The sequence below is a fragment of the Rhinatrema bivittatum genome, chromosome 12 (assembly GCF_901001135.1).
Source record: "Rhinatrema bivittatum chromosome 12, aRhiBiv1.1, whole genome shotgun sequence".
Lineage (NCBI taxonomy): Eukaryota > Metazoa > Chordata > Amphibia > Gymnophiona > Rhinatrematidae > Rhinatrema > Rhinatrema bivittatum.
Window position 1 is genome coordinate 29513404 of NC_042626.1, and position 21492 is coordinate 29534895.

Here is a 21492-nt window from a genome sequence, read left to right on the forward strand (position 1 = left end):
AACTTTAGTCATGCGCCACCCGCACCAACTTATCTATTGGCAGCAGCTCCACACAACTTTCCCTCCTACTAACAGGAGCGACTCCAGCACAGTGCCCCCTTCTTCGGCAGTATTAGATCTGGCCCAACACTCTTCTACATCTCATACTGATAGGATTTTGCCACCCCTAACCCCCCCCCCCAAAAAAATCAAAGAGATATATATATATATTTTGGTGTTCTAGGCAACCGCCTAGTTTGCCTAATGGAAGCACCGGCCCTGGAGTTTGATGTTTCATTAACTTAAGAAACAAAACTTTACATCTAGTTATCCACATTTCATTTCTTTACTGATAATTGGCTCTCGGACAAGTATGACTGTAAGGCACATTCCTGGTTGTTAAGAAATGCTTAAGTAGCAAACAAGAAAGGATGTTAGCCAACCACACGTTCAACTACAAGACAAAGTGCTGGTCTGATGAAGTCGCCAAGCGTTTGTGTGCTTTGGATAAAGACATCGGTTAAGGCATCCCCTGATGTAAAGCTGACATAATATGGCCATGTTGGGTTTTTAGGGTCCCCAGACTTTTTTTTTTCCCCTTTACCACCTTTAAAGTTACTTATCTCTTTGATTAAAGTCACACGTGCATATATTAATTTTTCTTATTTTATTTAATGGTCTGTATTACAAACATTTGAGTGCTACTTTTGTTAATTTGTTGTTTGCCATCTTATTCAGGCTACCTGCCTTGCTGTTAAAGATATTTTCTGTGGTCATGTTTCTGCAATCTATAAACTTTAACCATGTACAGAACTCCCAGAAAAATACGATATACAGAGACAACGACAGAGGTCAATTAATTTGTTTTCTAGTTCCCTGAGGAAATAAACACCCAGAGAGGCAGCTAAGGGTGAAAGGAGTCCAATGACTATGAAGCATTTTTATTAGGAATACTCACAATCCGATATATTAAATCCCTTATGGCTTCACTCTACAAACTTAGGGGTCTATTTACAAAAATGCAATTAACGTGTCAAGCTAAAGAAGCAGCTCTCCATGCTGAGCTAGTAGGAGACCCCTCACATTCTCACTCTCTTCCCCTTACTCCCTTCTGTCACAGAGGTATTACACATTTCTCCTAAACTACCACACAGAGCATAAAGCAGTTTCCAGAGCAGTCACTAGGACCTAAAAACACTTGAGATACGATTTCCCCTGTTGGCAGTTCTTCTCACCACTTCTTCAGGCTCACCCACATGTAAATGGATGCCTGATGAAGTATTTCTGTGCAAGACAGGTTGGTGGTAGCTGGATAAAGTCCACCAAAGCTACAGAGACAGAGGACGCTGAATGTTAGGGCAACCTCTCCTTGTTAATTCTGGTAGCTGTTCGGATTACAAAGGCTGGTGGATAAAGTATAGGAGTTTGTATGCTCATCTACCCAGAACGGGAAGACAAAAGAAAAACTGACTTGGATATGAGATATGCTACAAGCAGGTAAGCTTCTATGACTGATAGCTGGGATACACCCTTACAGCATAGACAGGAATAATTAGGCAGACCAGACGGGCCAATTGATCTTCATCTGCCATCATCTACCATGTTAAGGAAGTGAATTTTCCATACAGCAAGGTCCATTTGTCTTACTACTCAAGGAAAAGCTGTATTCTGCCACTTTGCTAAGAAGAGACCAAATGTATTGCTACATACCATGATGATTTGAAGAAACGTGGATCTGAGATGCCAGCAGAACAGGGCAATTCTGGAGACTGGCAGCAATCAGAGGTCTGGTCAAGAGGCTTTTATTGAGGAGAAGAGCTAAAGGATAAAATCCAAGAATGATTTGGTATCTGTGTACAATTGAGAATGTAACAGATTTGAACTCAACCTAACCAAGAAGTTAAAATGGGGTAAACTTCCTCTGCAGCCAAAAAGAACATCCAAGTGTGTTTCAAATAATTTGCATTTATAAGAGCATCTTGAACACAAACAGAATTTCTTAGTGCTTTACTATTAAATAATTTAGGAACATACTCACAGCCACCTCTGAACTGAATGGCCTGGTAGCATATTTAAGTTATCAGACTACTTTTAAAAAGGCGAGAAGAGATGACAATTAAGGAAAATATTTTTCTCGGTTCCTAAAATTTGACAGCATTTAAGTTTTCTGAATATATTTCCAATCCTCCCTATCCCAGAGAGCTTACAATCTAAGTTAAATAGATGGAATTCTTCTCCCTTTCATATTTACACATCTCAGTCAGGCCGATATAGTAAAAATCGCAGGAGAGTGGGCGAGCGCCCGCTCTCCCGGCGCACACACAGGCCACTCTCCTGTTCGCGATACAGTAAATAAATTTATTTAAATTAGGCCCGGCGCCTCTTTTCAACAGGAGCGGTGGCTGTCAGTGGGTTTGACAGCCAACGCTCAATTTTGCCGGCGTCGGTTCTCGAGCCCGCCGACAGCCACAGGTTCGGAAACCGGACGCCGGCAAAGTTGAGTGTCCAGTTTTCAACCCACGAGCCGCGGGCTTATTTCAAATTTTTTATTTTTTGTTTTTTTTACTTTTTTTAAACTTTCGGGACCTCCGACTTTCTCCGGTGCCCAGAGAAATTAGCGCCTACCTTTGGGTAGGCGCTAATTTCTGAAAGTAAAATGTGCGGCTTGGCTGCACATTTACTGAATTGCGCGGGAATACCTAAGAGGGCCATCAACATGCATTTGCATGTTGCAGGTGCTATTAGGTTCAGAGGGGGGGTTGAATGCGCGTTTTGGATGCGCTATTACCCCTTACTGAATAAGCGCACTGTACTGTATCGGCCTGTTTGTTTGCATTGGTTTGGAGTACCAATTGTCATTTGGCCCTGAAGAAAAGTGGATTGTGATACCTCTTACAGCAAGGCTTCCCAAACCTGTCCTGGGGATCCCCACGGCCAGTCGGGTTTTCAGGATAGCCACAATGAATATGCACGAGATAAATTTGCAAACCACAGAGACTCAGTATATGTATGTTCATCTCGTGCATATTCATTGTGGCTATCCTGAAAAAACGACTGGCTGTGGGGATCCCCAGAACAGGTTTGGAAACAAAAATGATGTAATACAAGACCCTTTGAGACCTCACGTCCTTTCTTCATATGTCGAGGTCTACAGAGACTCAAAAGCTCATGGGCTCCCAGCAACTTTCTTATTGATTTATTACATTTGCAGCAGTAATGATATTTGTTTTTCTTGTTGTTGTTTTGCTTGGATTTTTTTTTTTTTTTGCTCTCTTTTGTCTTGTCCATTTTTAACCTACTTTTGGAAGGTAAGGAAACATATGCCATCACCCTGTATGCTTACCTGTCCTCTACTAATAATGCTGTCAATTCAGCATTCTAGCCACACATCAAATTTTCAGAGCTTGACTGGGGGCCAAGAGGAGTTTAACAAAGCTATTTGTTTCCAGATCTATGAAGACATGCACTCATCCAAGCCACACTAAAATTTTCACATCAGAGGGTCCACAAGTACCACCCAGGGTATTTTTTGTGGTATCCACATATTTCTGAACATTGCTATATAAGATTTTATGAATAACCCATCTAGTCTTAGTACAGTGTTAGTGAGGTACACACCATGATGGGTATTGGGCTTTGTGGGACAGAATCAATTATTCATTTCCTCACCTAGGGATTGCAGTCTATGGGCCCACACTGTGGAACATTTTGTCTAGCCAATTAAAGCGGAGATTGACTATTTAGATTTTACAAAGCATTAAAGGCTGTTCTTTTTAACCAAGTATATGGCTAGCTTTTATTGTTTTATGCAAGTTAATTATGGATATTTGTAGACACTTATTTAGGTAATTATTTCTGTTATGTCTTGTCTCTTGTGTGCATTATGTGACTGTGAATGTCATTTGTAATCCACCCTGAACAATCCCATTGGAAGTTGCAGAACAGAAGAGCATGTAAATAAACAAACAAGTTAATCAATACAATTATACTGTCAAATAACATTTTTGTTTTCCATCCAATCCATACCAGATTTCCAGGATATGTCAGGGAGGACTGATGGGGTATTTTTCTTTTGATCCATGTATTCCATGAATAGAGGAGTGCAATTATGCCACCTAATAACTTTTTCATTCTCCATTCAATCCACACCTTGTTTTCAGGCACACATCTGGGGGGTTCACAAGGAGCACAAAGGAATACTTTTTGGGGGGAATCTACCTATTCAACGCATGCAATCATGTCACTTCACTTGAGATTTGCCTCCGATCCACATCAACTTTTCAGCAGATGTGAGGATCATGACAAGGGAATTTTCTGGTGGCTCCATGTATTCCACAACTGTATGTGCATTACACCAGCTAATAAGATCCTGGTTGTGCATGCAATCTGCCCCAAATTTTCAGGCTATGTCGGGGGGGGGGGGGGGGTATCTATGGGAATCACAAGAGTGTTATTTTTGGGGAGAATCCATGTATTCCACAAACCCCTGTGTGCACTTGTGCCTAAGAATTTTTTCATTTTGCACCAGACCCACACCCAAATTTTCATGAGATTTCAGGGAGACCATGGAGTCAGAAGTATTTTTTCAGGATCCATGGAGCATGTGCAGCATTCCAAAAAGTAGGTTCAATTAGTTCTGTGTGGAACTTCTAGTTAAGCTTTTTTTTTTTTTTATTCTTTTTTGAATTTCAGGCACTAGGTGCCAAATTTTAAGCATCCAGGTGACCTGACTCCTGGGATTTTTCCAGCCCTAGGGACAGGACCTCATATCTGTTTGTAACTTGTTGTTATGATGCTATAGTACCTTGTAAAAATCTTTACATCCTTGTACATTTTTCACATTCTGCAATCTAAAAGATGCAAACTAAAGTAAGAATTTGTTTCTCTGATCTACACAACACACTCATTGTAAAGAACAATTATAGAAATATTACTAAAGTAATTAAGAATAAAAAGACAAAAAGTTGTGACTGCATAAGTCTTCATACTCTGTCATACCAAATCCAAATCAGCTCCAGTTCAAAAACGTATCCGATAAAAACAGATCCATAATAAGTTAAACAGAGCCCACCTGTGTCTAATCACAGAAGTCAAGTTGATCTGAATACTCCTAGATGCAGAATCAAGCTGTTTTGTTTATGACGTGGATTTGAAGCAGAAGTAAAAACATGCCAAACCAATAACATTATTCAAAAGGTACCTATTGGGGGAAGGCTATAAGAAATTTCAATGTGTATGAATAACCCTTGGGGCACTATCACATCCATCACTGTGAAGTGAAAACAGATTGACACCACAAGGACACTGCCATCCCACCAAAGTCAGTAACCATTTCTAACTGAAACTGGGTAAAATATTGACTATTCAACAATTTCAAGATTACTCCATAAACATGACCTGAATGAGAGAGTGGCAAGAAAGAAGCCACTGTGCTGCATAGTGTTTGAAAAACATTTAATGGGCACTGCACACATGTGGGAGAAAGTTCTGTGATCTGAAGAAACCAAAGTGAAATATTTTTGTCTCAGCACAAGTTGCTTAGTAGTAATACAATACATCACCCTGCTAACACCATCCCTAAAGTAAAGCATGGTGGTGGCAACATTATGTTCCAGGGATGCTTTGCAGTAGTGAGGGACAGGGAGGCTTTTGAAGCCCAAAGGAAAGATAGATGGTGCAAATTACAGGCAGACTGTGGAGGAAAACCCTATTCCAGTTTTACTTGGGAGAAAATTCACCATGCAGCAGAACAATGATCCTAAGCTCAAGGCAAAAGCAACAATGCAATGGCTCAGCAAGAAGACAGTGAATGTCTCAAGTGGCCAAGTCAAAACCCAAACCTGAATACTATAGGAAATCTGAGGCAAGACTTGAAAATTGTGGTCCACAGATGATCCCCAGACAATTTGAAAGAACATGAGCTGCCAAGAATGGGCGAAAATTGCACTAGCTTGCTGTGCAAAGTTGTTAGACACTTATCCTAAATGAATCATGGATGTTATTACTACTAAAGGGATGTCCACCAATAATTGAGTCATGGGGTATGAAGATTTATGCAATCAATACTTTTTAAAATTCCTAATTACTTTTGAAATATTTCTGCAATTGATCTTTCATAATTAAAGTGTAGAATATATTTATAGCTGTGAAACAAACTCCTGCTTTTTCTTTTAGAGAGCAGAACATGAAAAATGTACAAGGGTGTGAAGACTTTTAGAGAACTCCCTTGATATAAACGTCAAAATAATTTCAATTTGTACCCAGGTTTCTTTAAAACACTGGTCTTATGAAGTAATACCAGATGTTAAATTTATAAATTAATTTGCTGCTCATGTCTCAACATTCCAATGAGTGGAACTAGCAAAATTCTTGAAAATATCCAAAAGGGCTCTGAAAACCTTTGATTGGCAAATTATAAAGAACACCTCAGAAAACTTTTAAAGTTGAGAAATGTTGTTAAAGTCTACATAGCTACCAAATAGTTTACTTGTATTTTATACCACTTACATTTAAGTTTCTACCAGCAGTGGTGTATAAAATACTATATCATTTGTGTGCTACAAGTTTTAAATTATATCTTTCATAATTACCACGGTACTACTTAGATTTTGAGCAATATGAACGTGCGTCTCTCAAATAAAAATATTTCCTCTTCAGTCTCATTCCTTGAGTTCCTTTGTCCTGTCCTTATACATTTTTTTTAAATTTTGGTATAATAAACGTACATCATTATGGGTGGCTACTCCCCATTTTCAATTCTCCTCTCTCAAGTTCTTCAGCTGTTCGTACTGAAATTATACTTTACATGTATCAGTGCGACTCTAGTAAAGATGACGAACCGCTTTAAAGTTGGATAAATGAGATAATAGCGCGTGGCCCTGATGGCCAGCACAGCCGAATCCCGTTTTTACTTAAAAGTTGTAAGATTGGGAAGGGCTTATGAGGAAATTTTGAATACCCCAGAAACTATCTTTTTAAAGAGAATGGGAAAGGGGCATCTTAACTGTATTTATTTAGACTAGCATGTCAGAAAACCGGGCCAAGCTATCAGGCTCTACAGGTAACGCTCGTCCAAGACCAGCTGCACATCATCCTCGTAACTGCAACAGGAAACACATAACCTTCCCCTCAGGGGTGACATGAACAAGGTGCAGACTGAGGGCGGCGGCCGCTGATATCAGCACCTAGCGGAGCTGCCGCCCTCACCCACTGCCCTTTCCGCCACCAACTTCCCTTCTGGCTCCAAAGGGACTCACGTGTCAGACCCCGGGAACAGCACCAGCTCAGCCTCCCCAACGCTGCCATCCTGGCTTAACTCGAACCACCCCCCCAAGGTCTCCGGCTGCGACCCGGAAATACACAGCCTGCTACCGGAAATGGGTACTCTGTCACTGTAGGCCATCCTCGGGGGGGGGGGGGGGGGGAGAGAGAAGAATTGTGGACAAGAGCTACCCGAGATAAGGCTCGCCTTTACTGGTTTCCTGCTGCATATTTGAACTGATAACGGTATACCACATGGTTTTTATGCTTTTTAGATAATAAGAAACCATCCTAGCCCGGATGCCTTACGTCCACGGGAAGGAATCTTTCACCCCCAATCCCAGTTGGATGGTATGTCCTGCGGTCGACGTGATGCAAGATTCGCTTTGGCTTGCCCAAAGCTCCATTGGTTGAGACCCGAGGGAGTGGCAGATGTGTCCGTTTGCGAGAGCGAGGCTCCGAATACGCCGGGAAACCGGAAGACGCTGCTGTTGAAGGTCGTGTGTCGCTGAAATGTCGGACTTTGGCTCGGGTCTGGATTTTACCTCCGCGGCGGGGATGAATGACGGCGGCCAGGATTCGGCGGAATTACAGCGACTGCTGGCTGTAGAGCAGCAAAAGGCGCAGTTCACGGCGCAGGTGGGGCTTTGGGTCACTGTAAAGTGCATTGTGGTACCTGTAGTTCCAGTTTCGCTATGAAAATCATGACTACGGGGTCTAGGAAGCATGGGGGGATGCTAGGAAACCATGCGTGCATGTAGTCACCAGCATTATCATCCTTTATTTTTTGTCACGCTTTTCCTCTATAATAGACCAAAGCCTGTTGCATCAAAACTGGGGTATCAGCTCAGCTGTAGCAGACAAATATAGTAAAACCAAAGTAGGATTATAATGAGCACTTATAAAAGGCAAGTTTATTATGGATAATACTAATTATAAACAGGAATAACAAATGTGAATTACAGTGGGCTAAGATTATATAGTAAAGTGAAGTGGAAGATGCCTAAATCTGGGCGGTGTGCATATGGTTTGGGACTAAGTGCATTAGGGAGCTGATCAGGAGTTCGAGGGTCAGGCTGTAAATCATAAATTGCCAGATTTTCAGTGATTTCCTAAAATGAGGAGGTCTGAAGGTCTGTTAATGGCGGCAGTTAATGAACAGTTGGCCTATTTACTGTGGCCAAAGTCATTTGCCAGAAACCGGCTATTATGGCGTAAAGTTATCAGCTGACTCTAGAGTCACTTGATAGGGTTGATCCAGCGTATCCCATTACATGCAGGGACTTGTCTTATTTTCTTAGGGATTGCTCTAGGGACATCAGACTAGTCTGCAATGGAGTAAATCCAGGATTGGATCAACCCTTTCTAGAGAATCTGTAGCCAGTTGGCAACTCTAGATATCAGCTCTGCACATGTAGCTGTCAATTAGGGTTGCCAGTTGACTCTAGTTGTTCTGCTCAAGTGTGATGTGTCCCATGCAATGGGTTACAACCAAGACTATATCTGCTAACCAGTAGAACTGGAACCAGTTGGCAGCCCTACTGCCAGGTGCAGTAAGAGTGATCATTGAGACTTCAGTGGCCAGTGCCACCAGCCTAAGTCCAGTATTGCTAGAAGATAAGAGGTTTATAGCTCAAAGTAAAAAAATTGGAGCCTAAATGTAGCCTAGACTGGAGAGGTACCTCTCCAAAAATTTGACAGAGTGGGAAGAGACATTTTCCCTCCAAACAAGAAAATCCATAGGAGTGGAAGATGTCCTCTTTAGTAGTTCTAAATGAGCACTGGGAAGTTCCCCTCCAAAAATATTCACTATGTCTGGGTGCACAACAGAGTTGTAGTACATGAGGTGATGTAGGTAGCCCAGTCCCCACACAGAATTTATTTATTTATTTAAAGGCTTTTATATACCGGAGTTCATGCACTAGTGCATACCACTTCGGTTTACACAGAACAAGGATCAGAAAATTACATCAAACAGATTGAACAATTAAACAAATATACAAGTACATCCAACGATTGGGTATAAATAACATGGCTAACTTAGTAGGAACTTAGAGTTTGAGGTAAAGGAGAGAAATAGTACCAAGTGGTAACAGAACAATGTTAATAGCTAAATAATAAATATAAACAGTAAATACAAATTCTTATAATAAATACAGATGCTTACAGATTACAGTCTTCATGAAAAGTTTACGTCTACAGAATAGGGTTAAGTAAATAAGAACTGGCGGTTATTTCTTTAGGAGTGAAGACTTCAAAAACTGAGGTTACATCTGGATTAAGAGGTATTGGTGTAGCATGCTCAAATATTTAATGATTTGGAATTGTGAGACCAAGGATAAAATTAGGAGTTGTTTGATATGATTATAAAAGCGAGAATGATTCAAGTTCTGGGATGTGCCCAGCTGTGAGTTGTGGGCTCACCATTTCACAGCCAAGTGCCAGACTACACGGGGAGTGGAGGATCTCAGAAGCCAGCACTAGCTCAGTGTGATTTCAAAAACGAGGTCATCAGTCAGCTATGCTCTTATGGGGTGGGAGGGAGCAGTGCCAGTAAATAACATATTTAGCTTTGTGTCTGTCCATTACCTGAGCATTGCTGAAACTCTTCTTGCCCATCCCCTGGAAATGTTAGACAGTTTTCACATGCACTACAGTAAACTTTGAACTGGATCAACCCTGTTGGAACCAGTTGGCAATGCTGGACTGAAATTAAAGCCATGAAATTTACCACGTGTGGAGTTCATAAGTTTATTTTGGTACTTCCTGTTTTTCTTTGAGTCCCTGAAGCCCTGATGATACATGAGTGTTAACGGGGAAATCCCCGGATTGTAGGCAGAGAAATCTTTGTCTCATCTGTAATTTATTTTTTTCTTTGTTTTGCAGAGAAAATGAGATCAAATGTTCCAGATTTTCTTTTAGTAATCAATGTCATCAAACTATAGAATTTAATGTCTGATGTTTGTAATAGAAATCGCATACTCTTGCACTTTTAAGAGGTTGAAAGGAAAAGGAATAACTATTAGATCAAACTTACACCACCAACTAATCTCACATTTATCAAAACGTCTGATACACTGTTTAAAAAGGGGGAAGGCAGATAATTAGTACAACATTATTTGCTTGGGGGGGTATTTTTTTCCTGCAGTCCTTTTGGATGTAGTGATCAAAGAGCACCATGCAGAGTTCCTGCCTGGTTTCCTTCATCATTGCTTGCTCAATGCTCTTAAAAAGATTTGTATCTTTGTGGACCTAAAAGAGGCTTTGTCCCCTAATAATTGGTTTATTATTGCATTTAGTGTGCCAAGATGGTATTTAATTTTGAAAACCCTCTGATTGCTGTATATACTGTTTTATTATAAATATTCTCTATTATGCCTTTTTGCATTCCTCTATTAAGGCTTTCATTACTGGTGGAAGGCTACTTACTCCAAGAACCATTTAGTACTACTTAGCAACTGTAGTGCTGTTTTAAGTTCCCAATATATCATCTCAGCCATGCAACCAGACACATTGTTTTCCTTATTTCAGTGCGCAGCATAAGTCTAAGTGTGTATTTCTCTATGAATGCTAAGATTTATTTTTTTTTTCATTTTGCATACAGGTTCATAATTTTATGGATGTTTGCTGGGATAAATGTGTGGATAAACCTGGCTCAAAGCTGGATTCAAGGACAGAAAGCTGCCTAGTCAGCTGCGTGGATCGATTCATTGACACAACACTGTCCATCACCAGCCGGTTTTCTCAGATTGTACAGAAAGGAGGACACTGACAGTGGCTCTTCCCTCTCTAATCCACCATCTCCAAGAAAAAAAAGTTTTTTCACAGGACAATTATGCATCCAGATAGCTGGGCTTTTTTCAGACAACGCTGTACTAACATACCAGGAAATGTCAGCCCCAGAAAATGTGTATAAAATAAACTAGTAATTTTACCTTTTAATTATAGTTGTCTTTGGAGGTGCTCTTGTTTGCATGCAATCAGATCAGCACCCTGTCATTTCCACTGTGACTTGACACAAGTACACTTTCTGCTGTCATACTTCTATGGCACATGAGGCTCATTAATGCTGAATGTACCATCACCCTCTGATACCCCGTGAGAATGGGCCGTGACCATTTCATCTCGGGAATTATTAGGAATGTGTGTTCATTTTTTTTTTTTACCCATTTTGTTTAGTGCATACTAAAATAAACAATACACAAAAAATGTATTGGCTGTACATCCCTGGTTGTTATGTGATGGGTACCAACTGAATAATAATATCAGATCATTTACTAGAATAAAAATAAAAGCAGTAAATCATGGACTTTGGTTTGACAATGTATGTGAACTGCTTGTTTGGTCATGTTAACTGTGTTTATCTGAAGATTTGTACTGTGCTTTTCTATGATAGCGGTGGGGAAAATTCATAGTAACATGGTATGGATGGCAGGAAACGACCAACTGGTCCATCCAGTCTGCTCAGCAAGTTTCTTATAGTAGCAACTGCCCCTCAGTGCCAGTTACCCCCAAGCCTTTCGTTAAGGGTAGTAAACCCATAACAAACTTACTGCTGGTAACATTTTTACAGGGTGAGCAGCCTTCTTGATGATCCAGACAATGCTGCTTGAACATGCTTTGCTTTTGGACTTGGCAGTTGAAGCAGTCTGGTGCTTTTTCTCTGTCTGCCTTGCAGTACCCTGGATCCTAAAAGGCGGGGGCCTAGCCTTGGCTGTCTGACTTTAATCCCCCCCCCCTTTTTTTTTTTTTTTACCCCTGTCCTTGATCAAAGCCGAGAGCAATATTGCAGTTGCATCAAAAACACCACTAATTAGTTAAGAATAGTAATCTCCTATGCCTTCTGTTAAGGGTAGTATCTGCTGCGCCGTGCAGCTTACTCTCATGCACTTTTTCTTCATTTCCAGCTTGATGCCTAAAGGCTAGAAGTTTTTATCCCATGCCCTTTTCAATTTGTTTACTGTTTTCATCCTCACTTCTTCTTCTGGAAGGGTATTCATCACTCTTTCTAAGAAGAAATATTTCCTGATGTTGGTTCTGTGTCGTCCTCTTGGTGTTTCATTTCATGACTCCTAGTTATAGTTTCCTTTTCAATGGAAAAAGTTTGATGTTCGTGCATCATTAAAACCTTTCAGGTATCTGAAGGTCTGTATCATCTCTCCCCTGCACCTCTTCTCTTACAGGCTCTACGTATTCAGAAACTTCAGCCTCTCATATGTCTTCCTATACAAACCCCACACAGTTTTGGTTGTCCTCTAGACTGCCTCCATCCTTTTTCAGATATGATCTCCAGAATGGAACATAGTACTCCAGTTGAGGCCTCAACAAGGACCTGTGTGCTTACCTGCCTGATGCTGCTTATCCTGGGTCAACACTATGGGCACTGTCAAATATTTACATATATGAAGTTGCCTATTCTGCAGAGTTGGGATACACATTACATTTGAGTATTTAGTAAGGTCTGAATTAGTCTTTGATGTGTCAATTGTTCTAGGCTTACTAGGGTTAGGATATGGGTTATAAGGCTTGGAAATTACTGCACGACGTGGCAGTTGCTACCCTTGAGAAAAACATGGGCGGAACCAGCACAGTGTGGGAGATACTACCATACATTTCCTGGGTAGACTGGGTGGGCCATTTGGTTCTTTTCTGCCGTCTTTACTCGTATTAGTATGGTGCTGAAGCATTTCAAAGCCTCTTTAGAGTGAGGTTGCTTTATGGTTTGTACATAATACAAAGTCCAATAACCATAATTGATTCTTTACCCTCTGTATTGTACACAGTGGAAGTAATTTTCAAAAGGCTTTATGTGCTTAAAACTGGGTTTTATGTGTGAAATGGGCTTTTGAAAATTGCTACGATATATTCTACCTCTACATAGGTGGGGCTGGATTTATATATCAAGCAGCCATAGGCAGTAGGGGGAGGGATCTGACTCCCACCCCGCTCCTCATGTCATCACTCTGATCCTCCCCCTATCTCTGAGTCACAGCAGCAGCAATACAACTCGAAAAGGAAAATCCACGGCAGGGCCTCTTGCCACAAGTCACATTCTCAAGGCTCTGCAGCACCCTGCCCCCCCTTCCTCCCACACTGGCTTCCTATTACTATGGAAGGAGTGGAGCTACTGCCGGGTCTTGCAAGCGTGAGCGGCGGCGAGAGGCCACCCCTGGATTTTCTTTTTAGAGGTGTATGGCTACCAGTGCTGGAGCTGGGCCCTGCTGCATCTCGGAGGCAGGCTCCCATCGAAGCATAGGAGCAGTGGTGATGCTCCGGCACCTATCAACATGTGGCACCATGTACCCAAATCCAAGCCTGTACATGCGTAAATCCTTTGGAAAATTACCCCCAGGGCTTTTAGTGAGGGTGGGCCTGGTCTTTTTTTGGGTTTGTTTTTTTTTTTCATCTTTCAAAGACTGGTTTACTGTACACTTGTCAAGCAATCTGATCAGGATCTACTCTTTGCCAGCAGCACACGTGAGAAATATCTTCAGCGTTTGCAGACTCTGGGTATTCTTCCACCCCTGTTGGTTCTCAAGCGCTGTCAGATCTGAACAGTTAAAAGAGGTGTGTCAGCTAGAAATGTGCCTGAACATACTGGTGAGGAATCGCAGTCAGGAACTCCGCGCGTAGATTGGATACTTACGGGCTGGGCAGAGTTATCTTGATCCCTGGATTAGATCGCATAAAAACCATCAGGGGAAATCAAAAGAACACAAACATGATCGCAAAGCTCATTCCTAAAGTTTTATTAAACAGCCTAATATACCTTTTGCATGTAATCTTTATTGGACAGGTTCTACAGTTTCTGCTAAATTTCACAAACCTCCCTGGTTCTCATGTTCCACCATTTCACCATGCAATCTGCACGTTTTAATTGCGATGTTTCTGTAGGATTTGTTACTGGGAGCCTGCATGAAGCAGCCTTTACAACCTTACATGGCAGTGGTAAATATGCGTCAGACTTTCAAGAAGGCAAGTTCGTAACCTGCCCAGAGTAAAATGGGGTTAAAACCAGCCTCAAATTTTGGTTGCTCTGTGTTTTGTTATAAAACCTTCGACATGGATGAAGGCCTGGGTGTTACACTGAATCTGTAAGACTCAAAGAGGAAGGTGCAATGTCTGAAAAAGTCTTAGCAGTGGAGGCGGTGGCGCTAGCACGGATGCAGAATCTGGATATACCTGAGCCAGATGAAGGAGGGCAGTGGTGAGGTTTAGAAGTCCACTAAAGACAGCTGGGAACTGATTATTCTAATCTACCTAAAGTGATAGAGAAGGAATCCAGACTGGATGGACCAACTGCTTTTTAGCTGCTGTAGTTCACTTCATTTACTAAAGTTATGTGCTGGCTAGGAACTAGGGCTGGGCAGTTACGATTTTTGTTTGTTTGTGGTTTATTTCATTTCTTTGAAATGAAGTAAACCAAACAAAATGGCAAACATAGCAATAAAACAAATTGCAGGGCTGGGGTCCTCCCCACCAGTAATTAAAAAAAAAAAAAAAATAATAGTAATCACTAGCACTGCAAAGCTGGAAGTACCCCTCCCCCGATCCGTGGGTCTGCAGAATTCTAATCAGGGCAGCAGTGAGCCCCAGGCATTCCTGACCTTCTGCGGCCTTTCCTAAAAATGCCATTTTTTGTATGAAGGTACAGAGGCACTAGCAGTGGGGGGGGGGGGGGGGTTCAGCTGGTGGCTTTTTGAAATTAAGAAAAACAAATGAAAATGTGTTTTCATTTTGAAAAGAAAATTTAAAAAAATGCACATCGGTCGAATGAACTGAAAGCAAACTGACATCCTGGGCAGAAGTGCAGTGATATTACTAAGGACGTCCTTAATGATGTCCATGGTGCTCTTCCTGTTTCTTCCTGCACACATGCCTGTCTAGGTAAGGGCAGATAGCCTTTTTACACTCCCAGCACTCCAGCTTTGGGTGGGTGTACTTCATATCCTTCTTGCAGATGCGGCAGCTCTTGCCCGAGTGACCTTTCCTCTGCCCTCTGATCATTTTCCTCAGCTCTGCCTTGAGCTGGGGGTCTTGGCAGAAAGCGATGCCCACGATGCTGATTCTTTTAGGGTCCCAGACGCAGTCCTCCTCCCTCCCACTTTTGATGGCGGAGATGTTGCTGTTCGGCGGCACCCAGGCTGTGTCGTATCCTTGCTGGTGCCAGGTCTTCTGCAGGGGGTGGTTGTCACAGTCAATCTTCTTGACTTTGCCCACCCGGACTCGGAGTTTAAAGGTGACCTTGTCGTTGGGACCCGTGTTTTGGGGGTAGCACTTGGCTTTGTCGATATTCCTGCTCACATACACCCCTTTCCCCAGCATCCCACCATTTGATGGTTTAAAGCCCGATGCAATGATGGTTTTTGCCACATTCTTGTGTGTCCCGTGGTACATGGTGTATGTGCGGCCTCTTTCTGGCTCCTGGTTGGATTTTAGACGGTTGCAGTCATCCATCTTGGTTTCCCAGCCATAGAAGGAGATTGCCATTGTGAAATCAAGTCTTTAGGCCTACAAGGAAAAAAAATACTGGTTAGGAGCTGTCTGGAAGTCAGGTAATGAGTCTCTGCATTTCTTCTCTAGCTATTCTCATTAGTTTGATGCTTTTGTTACAGCCTACTGGTATTTTATAGTGTGTTAATAGTATCACAGCAAAATATTTGCCTGCATAAACATAGCTGAAGAAATGAGGAGAGCGCTTTTCTCTGGGAAGGGGCCAGTGGTGAACCCGGTGGCACAGATAAAGCAGGATGCGCAGCAGCACACCTACCCTGCATGCACTTATATTCGAGGTCTGGGCTAGCCAGTGTAGTGGGGCACTGTAAGGCAAACACAGGAAGCCTTCACCTTCCAGCTGGGTTTCAAGCAAAACTGCCAACAGACCCAGTTCCAGGAGGGAGATTTTTGCACCGATCCTGGTTTTGGACCTACCTGCCAATGTATCCTGGTGGTTGTAATTCCTAATTTTACCCATAGAAATCAGCACTGTAGGAACCAGCATGCAACAGGATGGGGGGCTTGTCAGAAATCCAAAATCTTCCTCCTGAAACTGGTAGCTTTGGTTTCAAGGGAGAGGTTTCTGGAGGGCTTTTTGGGGAATTAACCTGGGAGTTTCCTCCTGTTCCTTTGTATTTCTAAGTCATTCGGAACCAGGGTTAGAATCTGGTGCCATGAGCTTTCATGTGCAACTACCGAGGGATTTCCCCCTATTTTATAAGCCTCTGTCCTGAACATACTTGGTCTAGTCAGGACAGTTACCAGTGGCCACGCACCAGGCCTCCTTCAGGAGAGCCTGCAATCATGGGCTCTGAATCTGGCCAATAGGTGCCCTCCTTAAGCAACGACTTCTACCACCCACGCACCCACAGGGGCTGCAAGCACTGCCTCTACAGCATCTTCTCCCCAGCTAACCCCTGCCTAGGGGATCGAACCAGGAGACTTCAGAATGACGCTGGACAGAACTTGTCACCTGAGCCACAAGGGAGATTTTATTAATAGCTTTTATTATTATTTTTTTTTTTTTGCCTGGAAGATGCATTTCAACTGGCCAATTAGAAAAGTTGTAATGACCATTCTGCTCTCCTCTCAATAAACACAGTGCAAGAGACCCCACGTTCAAGTCTCCTTTCTGGGACCAGTGGGGCTTGGGTGCGTCACCGAGGTAATGCGCTCATATCCCATGGAGAGCGCCCCTGGTCAGGGGTGGATTGGCCTATCGGGGCTTTGGGCATGCCCCAGTGGGCCGGTCACCCCAATCATGTGATAGGTGTTGGTCGCCGCGATTCTGTACTAGGCATGTGGTCACACCAAATGGCCACCCCCTCCCTCAAAAGCCCACTCAAGACTCTCCTCTCTTGCGCCCTGCCTGGATTTTCCCTGACACCAATGTAAGTAAAAATGTTTGTTTTACTTATTCACAGACAGAGGGGGAGAAAAACAAACATAAGTGAGCATGACTGAATGAGGAGACGGTGAGGGTATGTATGTCACCATGTGTGAGCATTAGAGTGCAAGTGTGCAATGGAGAGAATGACAGCATGTGTGAGTGTGCATAAGTCTGAGCACGTGTATGAGCGTGACTGGACAGATGAGTCAGAGTTTGTGTGCCAGTGAACATGTGTGAGTGTGACAGGGTGAGTTGTCAGTGAGCATGTGTGAGGGAGAGTGAATGACTCAGCATGTGTGTGAAAGCATGCATAAGGCCGTGAGTGAAAGCATATGTGTCAGAGCAAGCAAGCACGTCAGTGAGAGAGGGAGGCTGTGTGTGTCCATGAGTGAGCAAATGAGTGTGTGAAACAAGTATGCTAGAGAACATCTAATTCATGACCATCTCAAGGTGACTGGAATTAAAAGTTCCCAGGTATGGAGAACTAGGGATTTTTTCCTATCCTTATTAGTTTTAATTATTGGATATTATTTGATGCCTGCTGTTTTTGAAATATTTTATTGGTGTTAGAGAAATTTTAAAAAATTTGTATACGAGTTAAATTACCGGATGTTCTTTTCATCAGCTGTTTTGAAATATATATTTCTAGTATGATTTTCCTATTGGGATTGATGTTTTACAGCTCTTGATTTTATTGTTTGATGTTTTATGAGGAATGGTGGTATTTTCTGTTTTTCCATTGCTGCATTACATAGAGTCTGACTTATCATGATTTCCAGTTCAGTTTTTGTCTTCGCATTTCTGTGTATATTTGATGGTCCCTTTATTCTGTATTTGGTGAGGATCTGTCTGTGTTCTGCATGTATGGCCGAAGTGACGTATTCTACTCCTGTGTAGTTTCTGTGTAGGGATCTATAGCAGCCTGGCTTGTTCTGTTTTCCTAATAGGAGGTGTACTGATGTTTTAGGGCCTGCTGTCATATTTGAAGTGTTGCCTTTTCATAGGTAGGAGTGTAACAGTCTGAGTACTGGCAGTTTGTGCTGTTTTCACATGAGAGGTTTATATTCATGACTTTCTGAGGGCTATGCCCAAGCCCAACTGGCGTTACAATAGGCCTAATACCTTATAGGTTCCAAGAGTCATTTTTGCTTTTGCAAGAGTCTTCTGGTTATTGTTTTAAGTGATGGTTTTACCACAGGTAAAATGTTATTACAAATGCATAAATTGTAATTGTGTTTGGGGAGGGCAAAGCGGGGAGGGGGGGGGGGGGGGGAAGAGGAATGCAAGGCTGTAAGACTCGCCTTTGGTTCCTAGCAATGGAACCTGCTCCCTCCTGAACTGAGGCTGGAACAATGTCCAATCTCCTTTAAGAAGAGACTTAAGACTTTGTTGTTCGAACAAGCCTTTCCATAATTATTCACCTCAGCCATCTTCTTATCCGCATCATGAGTACACTAACCAACTTTAGGACTTCATAGTCCTCCCCTACTCAATTTTCCCTGTTCTTCACCCATGTTATACAGACCCAATTCTCTGTTTTACTTCACCCAACATTATGTATCCCAGAATTTGTTATTCCAGATTATTTCCCTGTTCATTGTTTTGTTACCCAGGTTATCCAAATTATTTCTACCCTGTTCATTGTAAAACAAGACTCAGTCTCTGTTAATGTCGCTAGTTGTAATGTAAACCGAAGTGATAATTAATCTTGTTAATTGAATCTCGGTATATAAAAGTTATAAATAAATAAATAAAACTCTTGCACCGGCCCTGGCTTTGCTAGCTGCACATGGGAAAGCAAGGTTCCACCTGGAGCTTTGCTGCTGGAGATCACCGACTCTCCCCAGCTTCGGCCAGGGATTACATTTTTTTTTTAAGTCCAGGGAACAGCATCTGGTTCCCTCCCCCCAGAGTAGGCATGCAGAGTAGTAGCCTGAGGAATCTGAAAAGCAGCAGACTGTGTAGCACCCAGTCAATGGGAATATGCTGGTGGGGGTGAGGGGCAGCGGCAAAGTCTAGGTAAGCTACAGGCACAGAAAGGAAGGGGGTGAGTCAGGAGGAAGTGCATGTGCGGTGCTGGTGAGGTGACGGGGCTGAGCTCTGAGAGGGGCAGCTGGAGGCGGAACCTGGGGGTTTCCTGAAGAGTGGGGGTGCTGAGAAGGGTTGTGAATGGGAAAGGGAGAGGCTGGCAGCAAGCAAGAACTTTACACAGTGATGTGGCAATGCTGGGGGCAGGGGCATTCACTGCGTGAGCACGAGGAGCAGTACCACACAACAGCAGAGTGTGTATATGCCTAAGAGAGAGAAACTGTGCAAGGGTGCGTGTGTCTCTCTCTGTCACAAAGATGCACACACTCTTTCTTGCTGTCAGTGTGTGCCTTTGTGCCAGACACCCACACGCTGGCAGTATGTGTGTGTCAGTAAAGTTTCCTCAATCTGAAAATATGTCTGAGTAACCCAGCACCTGTGTGTGTGTGTCCCTGACATTGGTTGGCAGTGTGGTTCATTACTTGGCAATTGGTTCAAGAGCTGATTGACTGACAAGCGACTTTAACACCCTGCTAGGATATCTATTCATACATACGATTTGTAACCAGACTTGTGAGGGGGATCTACAGCTCTGTTTGCTCAGTCCTCTACTTCTTATTTAGGAAAGAATGTAACATTTTATTTTGGACATTTTTTGGCTCAGTTCTGCCAGGCTGCAGGTCCCGTGATGTCTTTCTGAAGGGTGAGCTGTTGAAGTATGCGCTGCAAGGAACGAATATTGGAGGTATTCAGGTAGTTCCAGACCCAAAACACCACAGAGCAGAGAATACTGCACTTCAATAATATCCAGACACCAAAAGTGCAGAAAAGAATTTAGTCCAAACCACGTAGTTCAAAAAGCTCTACAGAGCGTAAACAGTTTTTATTCTTGAACGGCAACTCCACTGATTCACAAAATACCAATTTAGACCGCGTCCCCCTACACGGTCCCGTGTTTCGCCTAGGGCTGCATCGGGGGGGAGCAACAATTTTTTACATGGCACTGAATGCACAGCAGTTTCAAAATTGGCAGGGAGCGTATTCAGGTAGCCCATGGGCCAGTTTTGAGAAAAAAAAATCCCCCGGGCTGTTATTTTCCTGCAATCCGCCCCCTGCCCCTCCCTCCCCGTTCGGCACGGTCACCCCTCCCGGGAAAAAGGAAAAAAAGGGAGAAGAAAAGATTCAACTTGTGCTTTATTTTCTAGCGCACTAGTCAGCTTTGGTGACTTATAGCCCGCGGCGGAAGGGTTTAACGCGCGCCATTGCTACTCACAAGCTCGGAAAGTTATGCCCTTTGGTCAAGGCTCAGGCCAGGCGCAAGTTCCGCTTACTTTTCAAAGTTCAGCTCGTCGCTCAGCTTTCAGGAAAACTGCCCGGCGCCGGGGCTCAGCCTGGGTTTAAGCAGCAGGTTCAACTTGCCCTTTTCGCTGTTTTCGGGAAGAAATGCTTGGGCGGCGCCGTCTCCTGTTCTCTAACTGGTAATCTCAATTTAGTTTTACTTTTACTTTCATTTCTCCTCCTGAAAATTGCACCAGTCAGCTCTTCCAGATTCTGTGCAATGCCGATTGGTTACTCTGCCTTTTTTTTTTTTTCGTTTGTTTTAATCCCCGTACCGGTTAATTTAGGAGGGGACAGCGGCGTTTGCATAATCAAATTTAGGGGCATAGGCGCCAGGTCTGTGCAAATTCCTTCACCGTGACCAGAAAAGGGGTCATTTGTGTTTTGAAAAGTTGGCTTCTATGCTCGGGCTCGTGCAAATTTAGGGGGACGCTTCCCAGTTCTTTCCAAGTGGCTTCTCCTCGTATCATTTTCTGCTTCCAGGCTATTCTTTTTCTTGGTGTGAAAATAATCCAGCCAGGGCTCTCGGCTCACCAAAGGAGCAGCGTTTGGCAGAGATCACTGCCAGTCAAGGTGGCACGGCTCCTACTTTTAATTCTGGCACCAGTGAGCAACCGACTTCCTGAGAGAGGAAATCTCACCAGCCACACCCCACCAAGGGTGCAAAGTAATTGCAGCGTCTGAGTGTTATTACTGGATATCTGACAACTCGGTCAGTGTCTTCTTGCGCCCTGGGGCAGTTCTGTGGTTTGCCAGTATTTAGCATAGTAATATTGATACATGGTACAGATATATTGATGTATTTGAATGGTTTGGCATGGTGAATGTGAGATGTAAAAAAAAAAATGTCCATGCTAAATGAGAACTCTTTTTAAATCAGAATTTTCTCAGGCGTATGGCTGCAAAATCACTATCTAGTTTTGTACCTGACTTCAGAATTTGACTGGTTTAGTGTGTGATAACATCTTGACGTTTTCTTTTCTTCAAGAAACTAGTTCAGC

The 21492-nt window shown here is 42.9% G+C and overlaps 3 protein-coding genes across 6 annotated transcripts in view; 1 reads left to right on the forward strand and 2 right to left on the reverse strand.

Moving 5' to 3' along the window:
• The window catches only part of SDHD (succinate dehydrogenase complex subunit D), a 30912-nt gene extending 23528 nt beyond the window's left edge, over positions 1-7384 (reverse strand). For both annotated transcript variants that reach the window (XM_029572259.1, XM_029572258.1), the window contains exons 1-2: positions 7236-7384; positions 1690-1797 (exon numbers count right to left, since the gene is read on the reverse strand). In XM_029572259.1, coding sequence (XP_029428119.1) covers positions 1690-1797; positions 7236-7284 — 157 coding nt within the window. In that variant the 5' untranslated portion in view covers positions 7285-7384. The remainder of the gene's footprint in view (positions 1-1689; positions 1798-7235) is intronic.
• Positions 7385-7428: 44 nt separating this feature from the next.
• Positions 7429-11553, forward strand: TIMM8B (translocase of inner mitochondrial membrane 8 homolog B). The gene is made up of 2 exons (XM_029572260.1): positions 7429-7878; positions 10844-11553. The coding sequence occupies exons 1-2, from the start codon at positions 7753-7755 to the stop codon at positions 11009-11011; spliced, it is 294 nt and encodes a 97-aa protein (XP_029428120.1). The 5' UTR covers positions 7429-7752; the 3' UTR covers positions 11012-11553.
• A 2419-nt stretch (positions 11554-13972) lies between these two features.
• Positions 13973-21101, reverse strand: LOC115074560. Of its 3 annotated transcripts, none has more exons than XM_029574128.1 (2): positions 20427-21101; positions 13973-15750 (listed from the first exon to the last, which is right to left on the reverse strand). In XM_029574128.1, the coding sequence occupies exon 2, from the start codon at positions 15727-15729 to the stop codon at positions 15073-15075; it is 657 nt and encodes a 218-aa protein (XP_029429988.1). In that variant the 5' UTR covers positions 15730-15750; positions 20427-21101; the 3' UTR covers positions 13973-15072. The 3 variants fall into 3 exon arrangements, with proteins under 3 accessions (XP_029429988.1, XP_029429987.1, XP_029429989.1); XM_029574127.1 differs by having other exon boundaries at positions 20485-21096; XM_029574129.1 differs by lacking the exon at positions 20427-21101 and adding an exon at positions 19710-19961.
• Between the last annotated feature and the right edge of the window lie 391 nt (positions 21102-21492).

What these genes read in the sequence shown, in the direction of transcription:
- TIMM8B (XM_029572260.1), top strand. Translation starts at nt 7,753, where the DNA reads ATGTCGGACTTTGGCTCGGGTCTGGATTTTACCTCCGCGGCGGGGATG. An exon ending in AGGCGCAGTTCACGGCGCAG is followed by an intron (nt 7,879 to 10,843) that starts GTGGGGCTTTGG and finishes TTTTGCATACAG; the next exon opens with GTTCATAATTTTATGGATGT.
- LOC115074560 (XM_029574128.1), bottom strand. Translation starts at nt 15,729, where the DNA reads ATGGCAATCTCCTTCTATGGCTGGGAAACCAAGATGGATGACTGCAAC.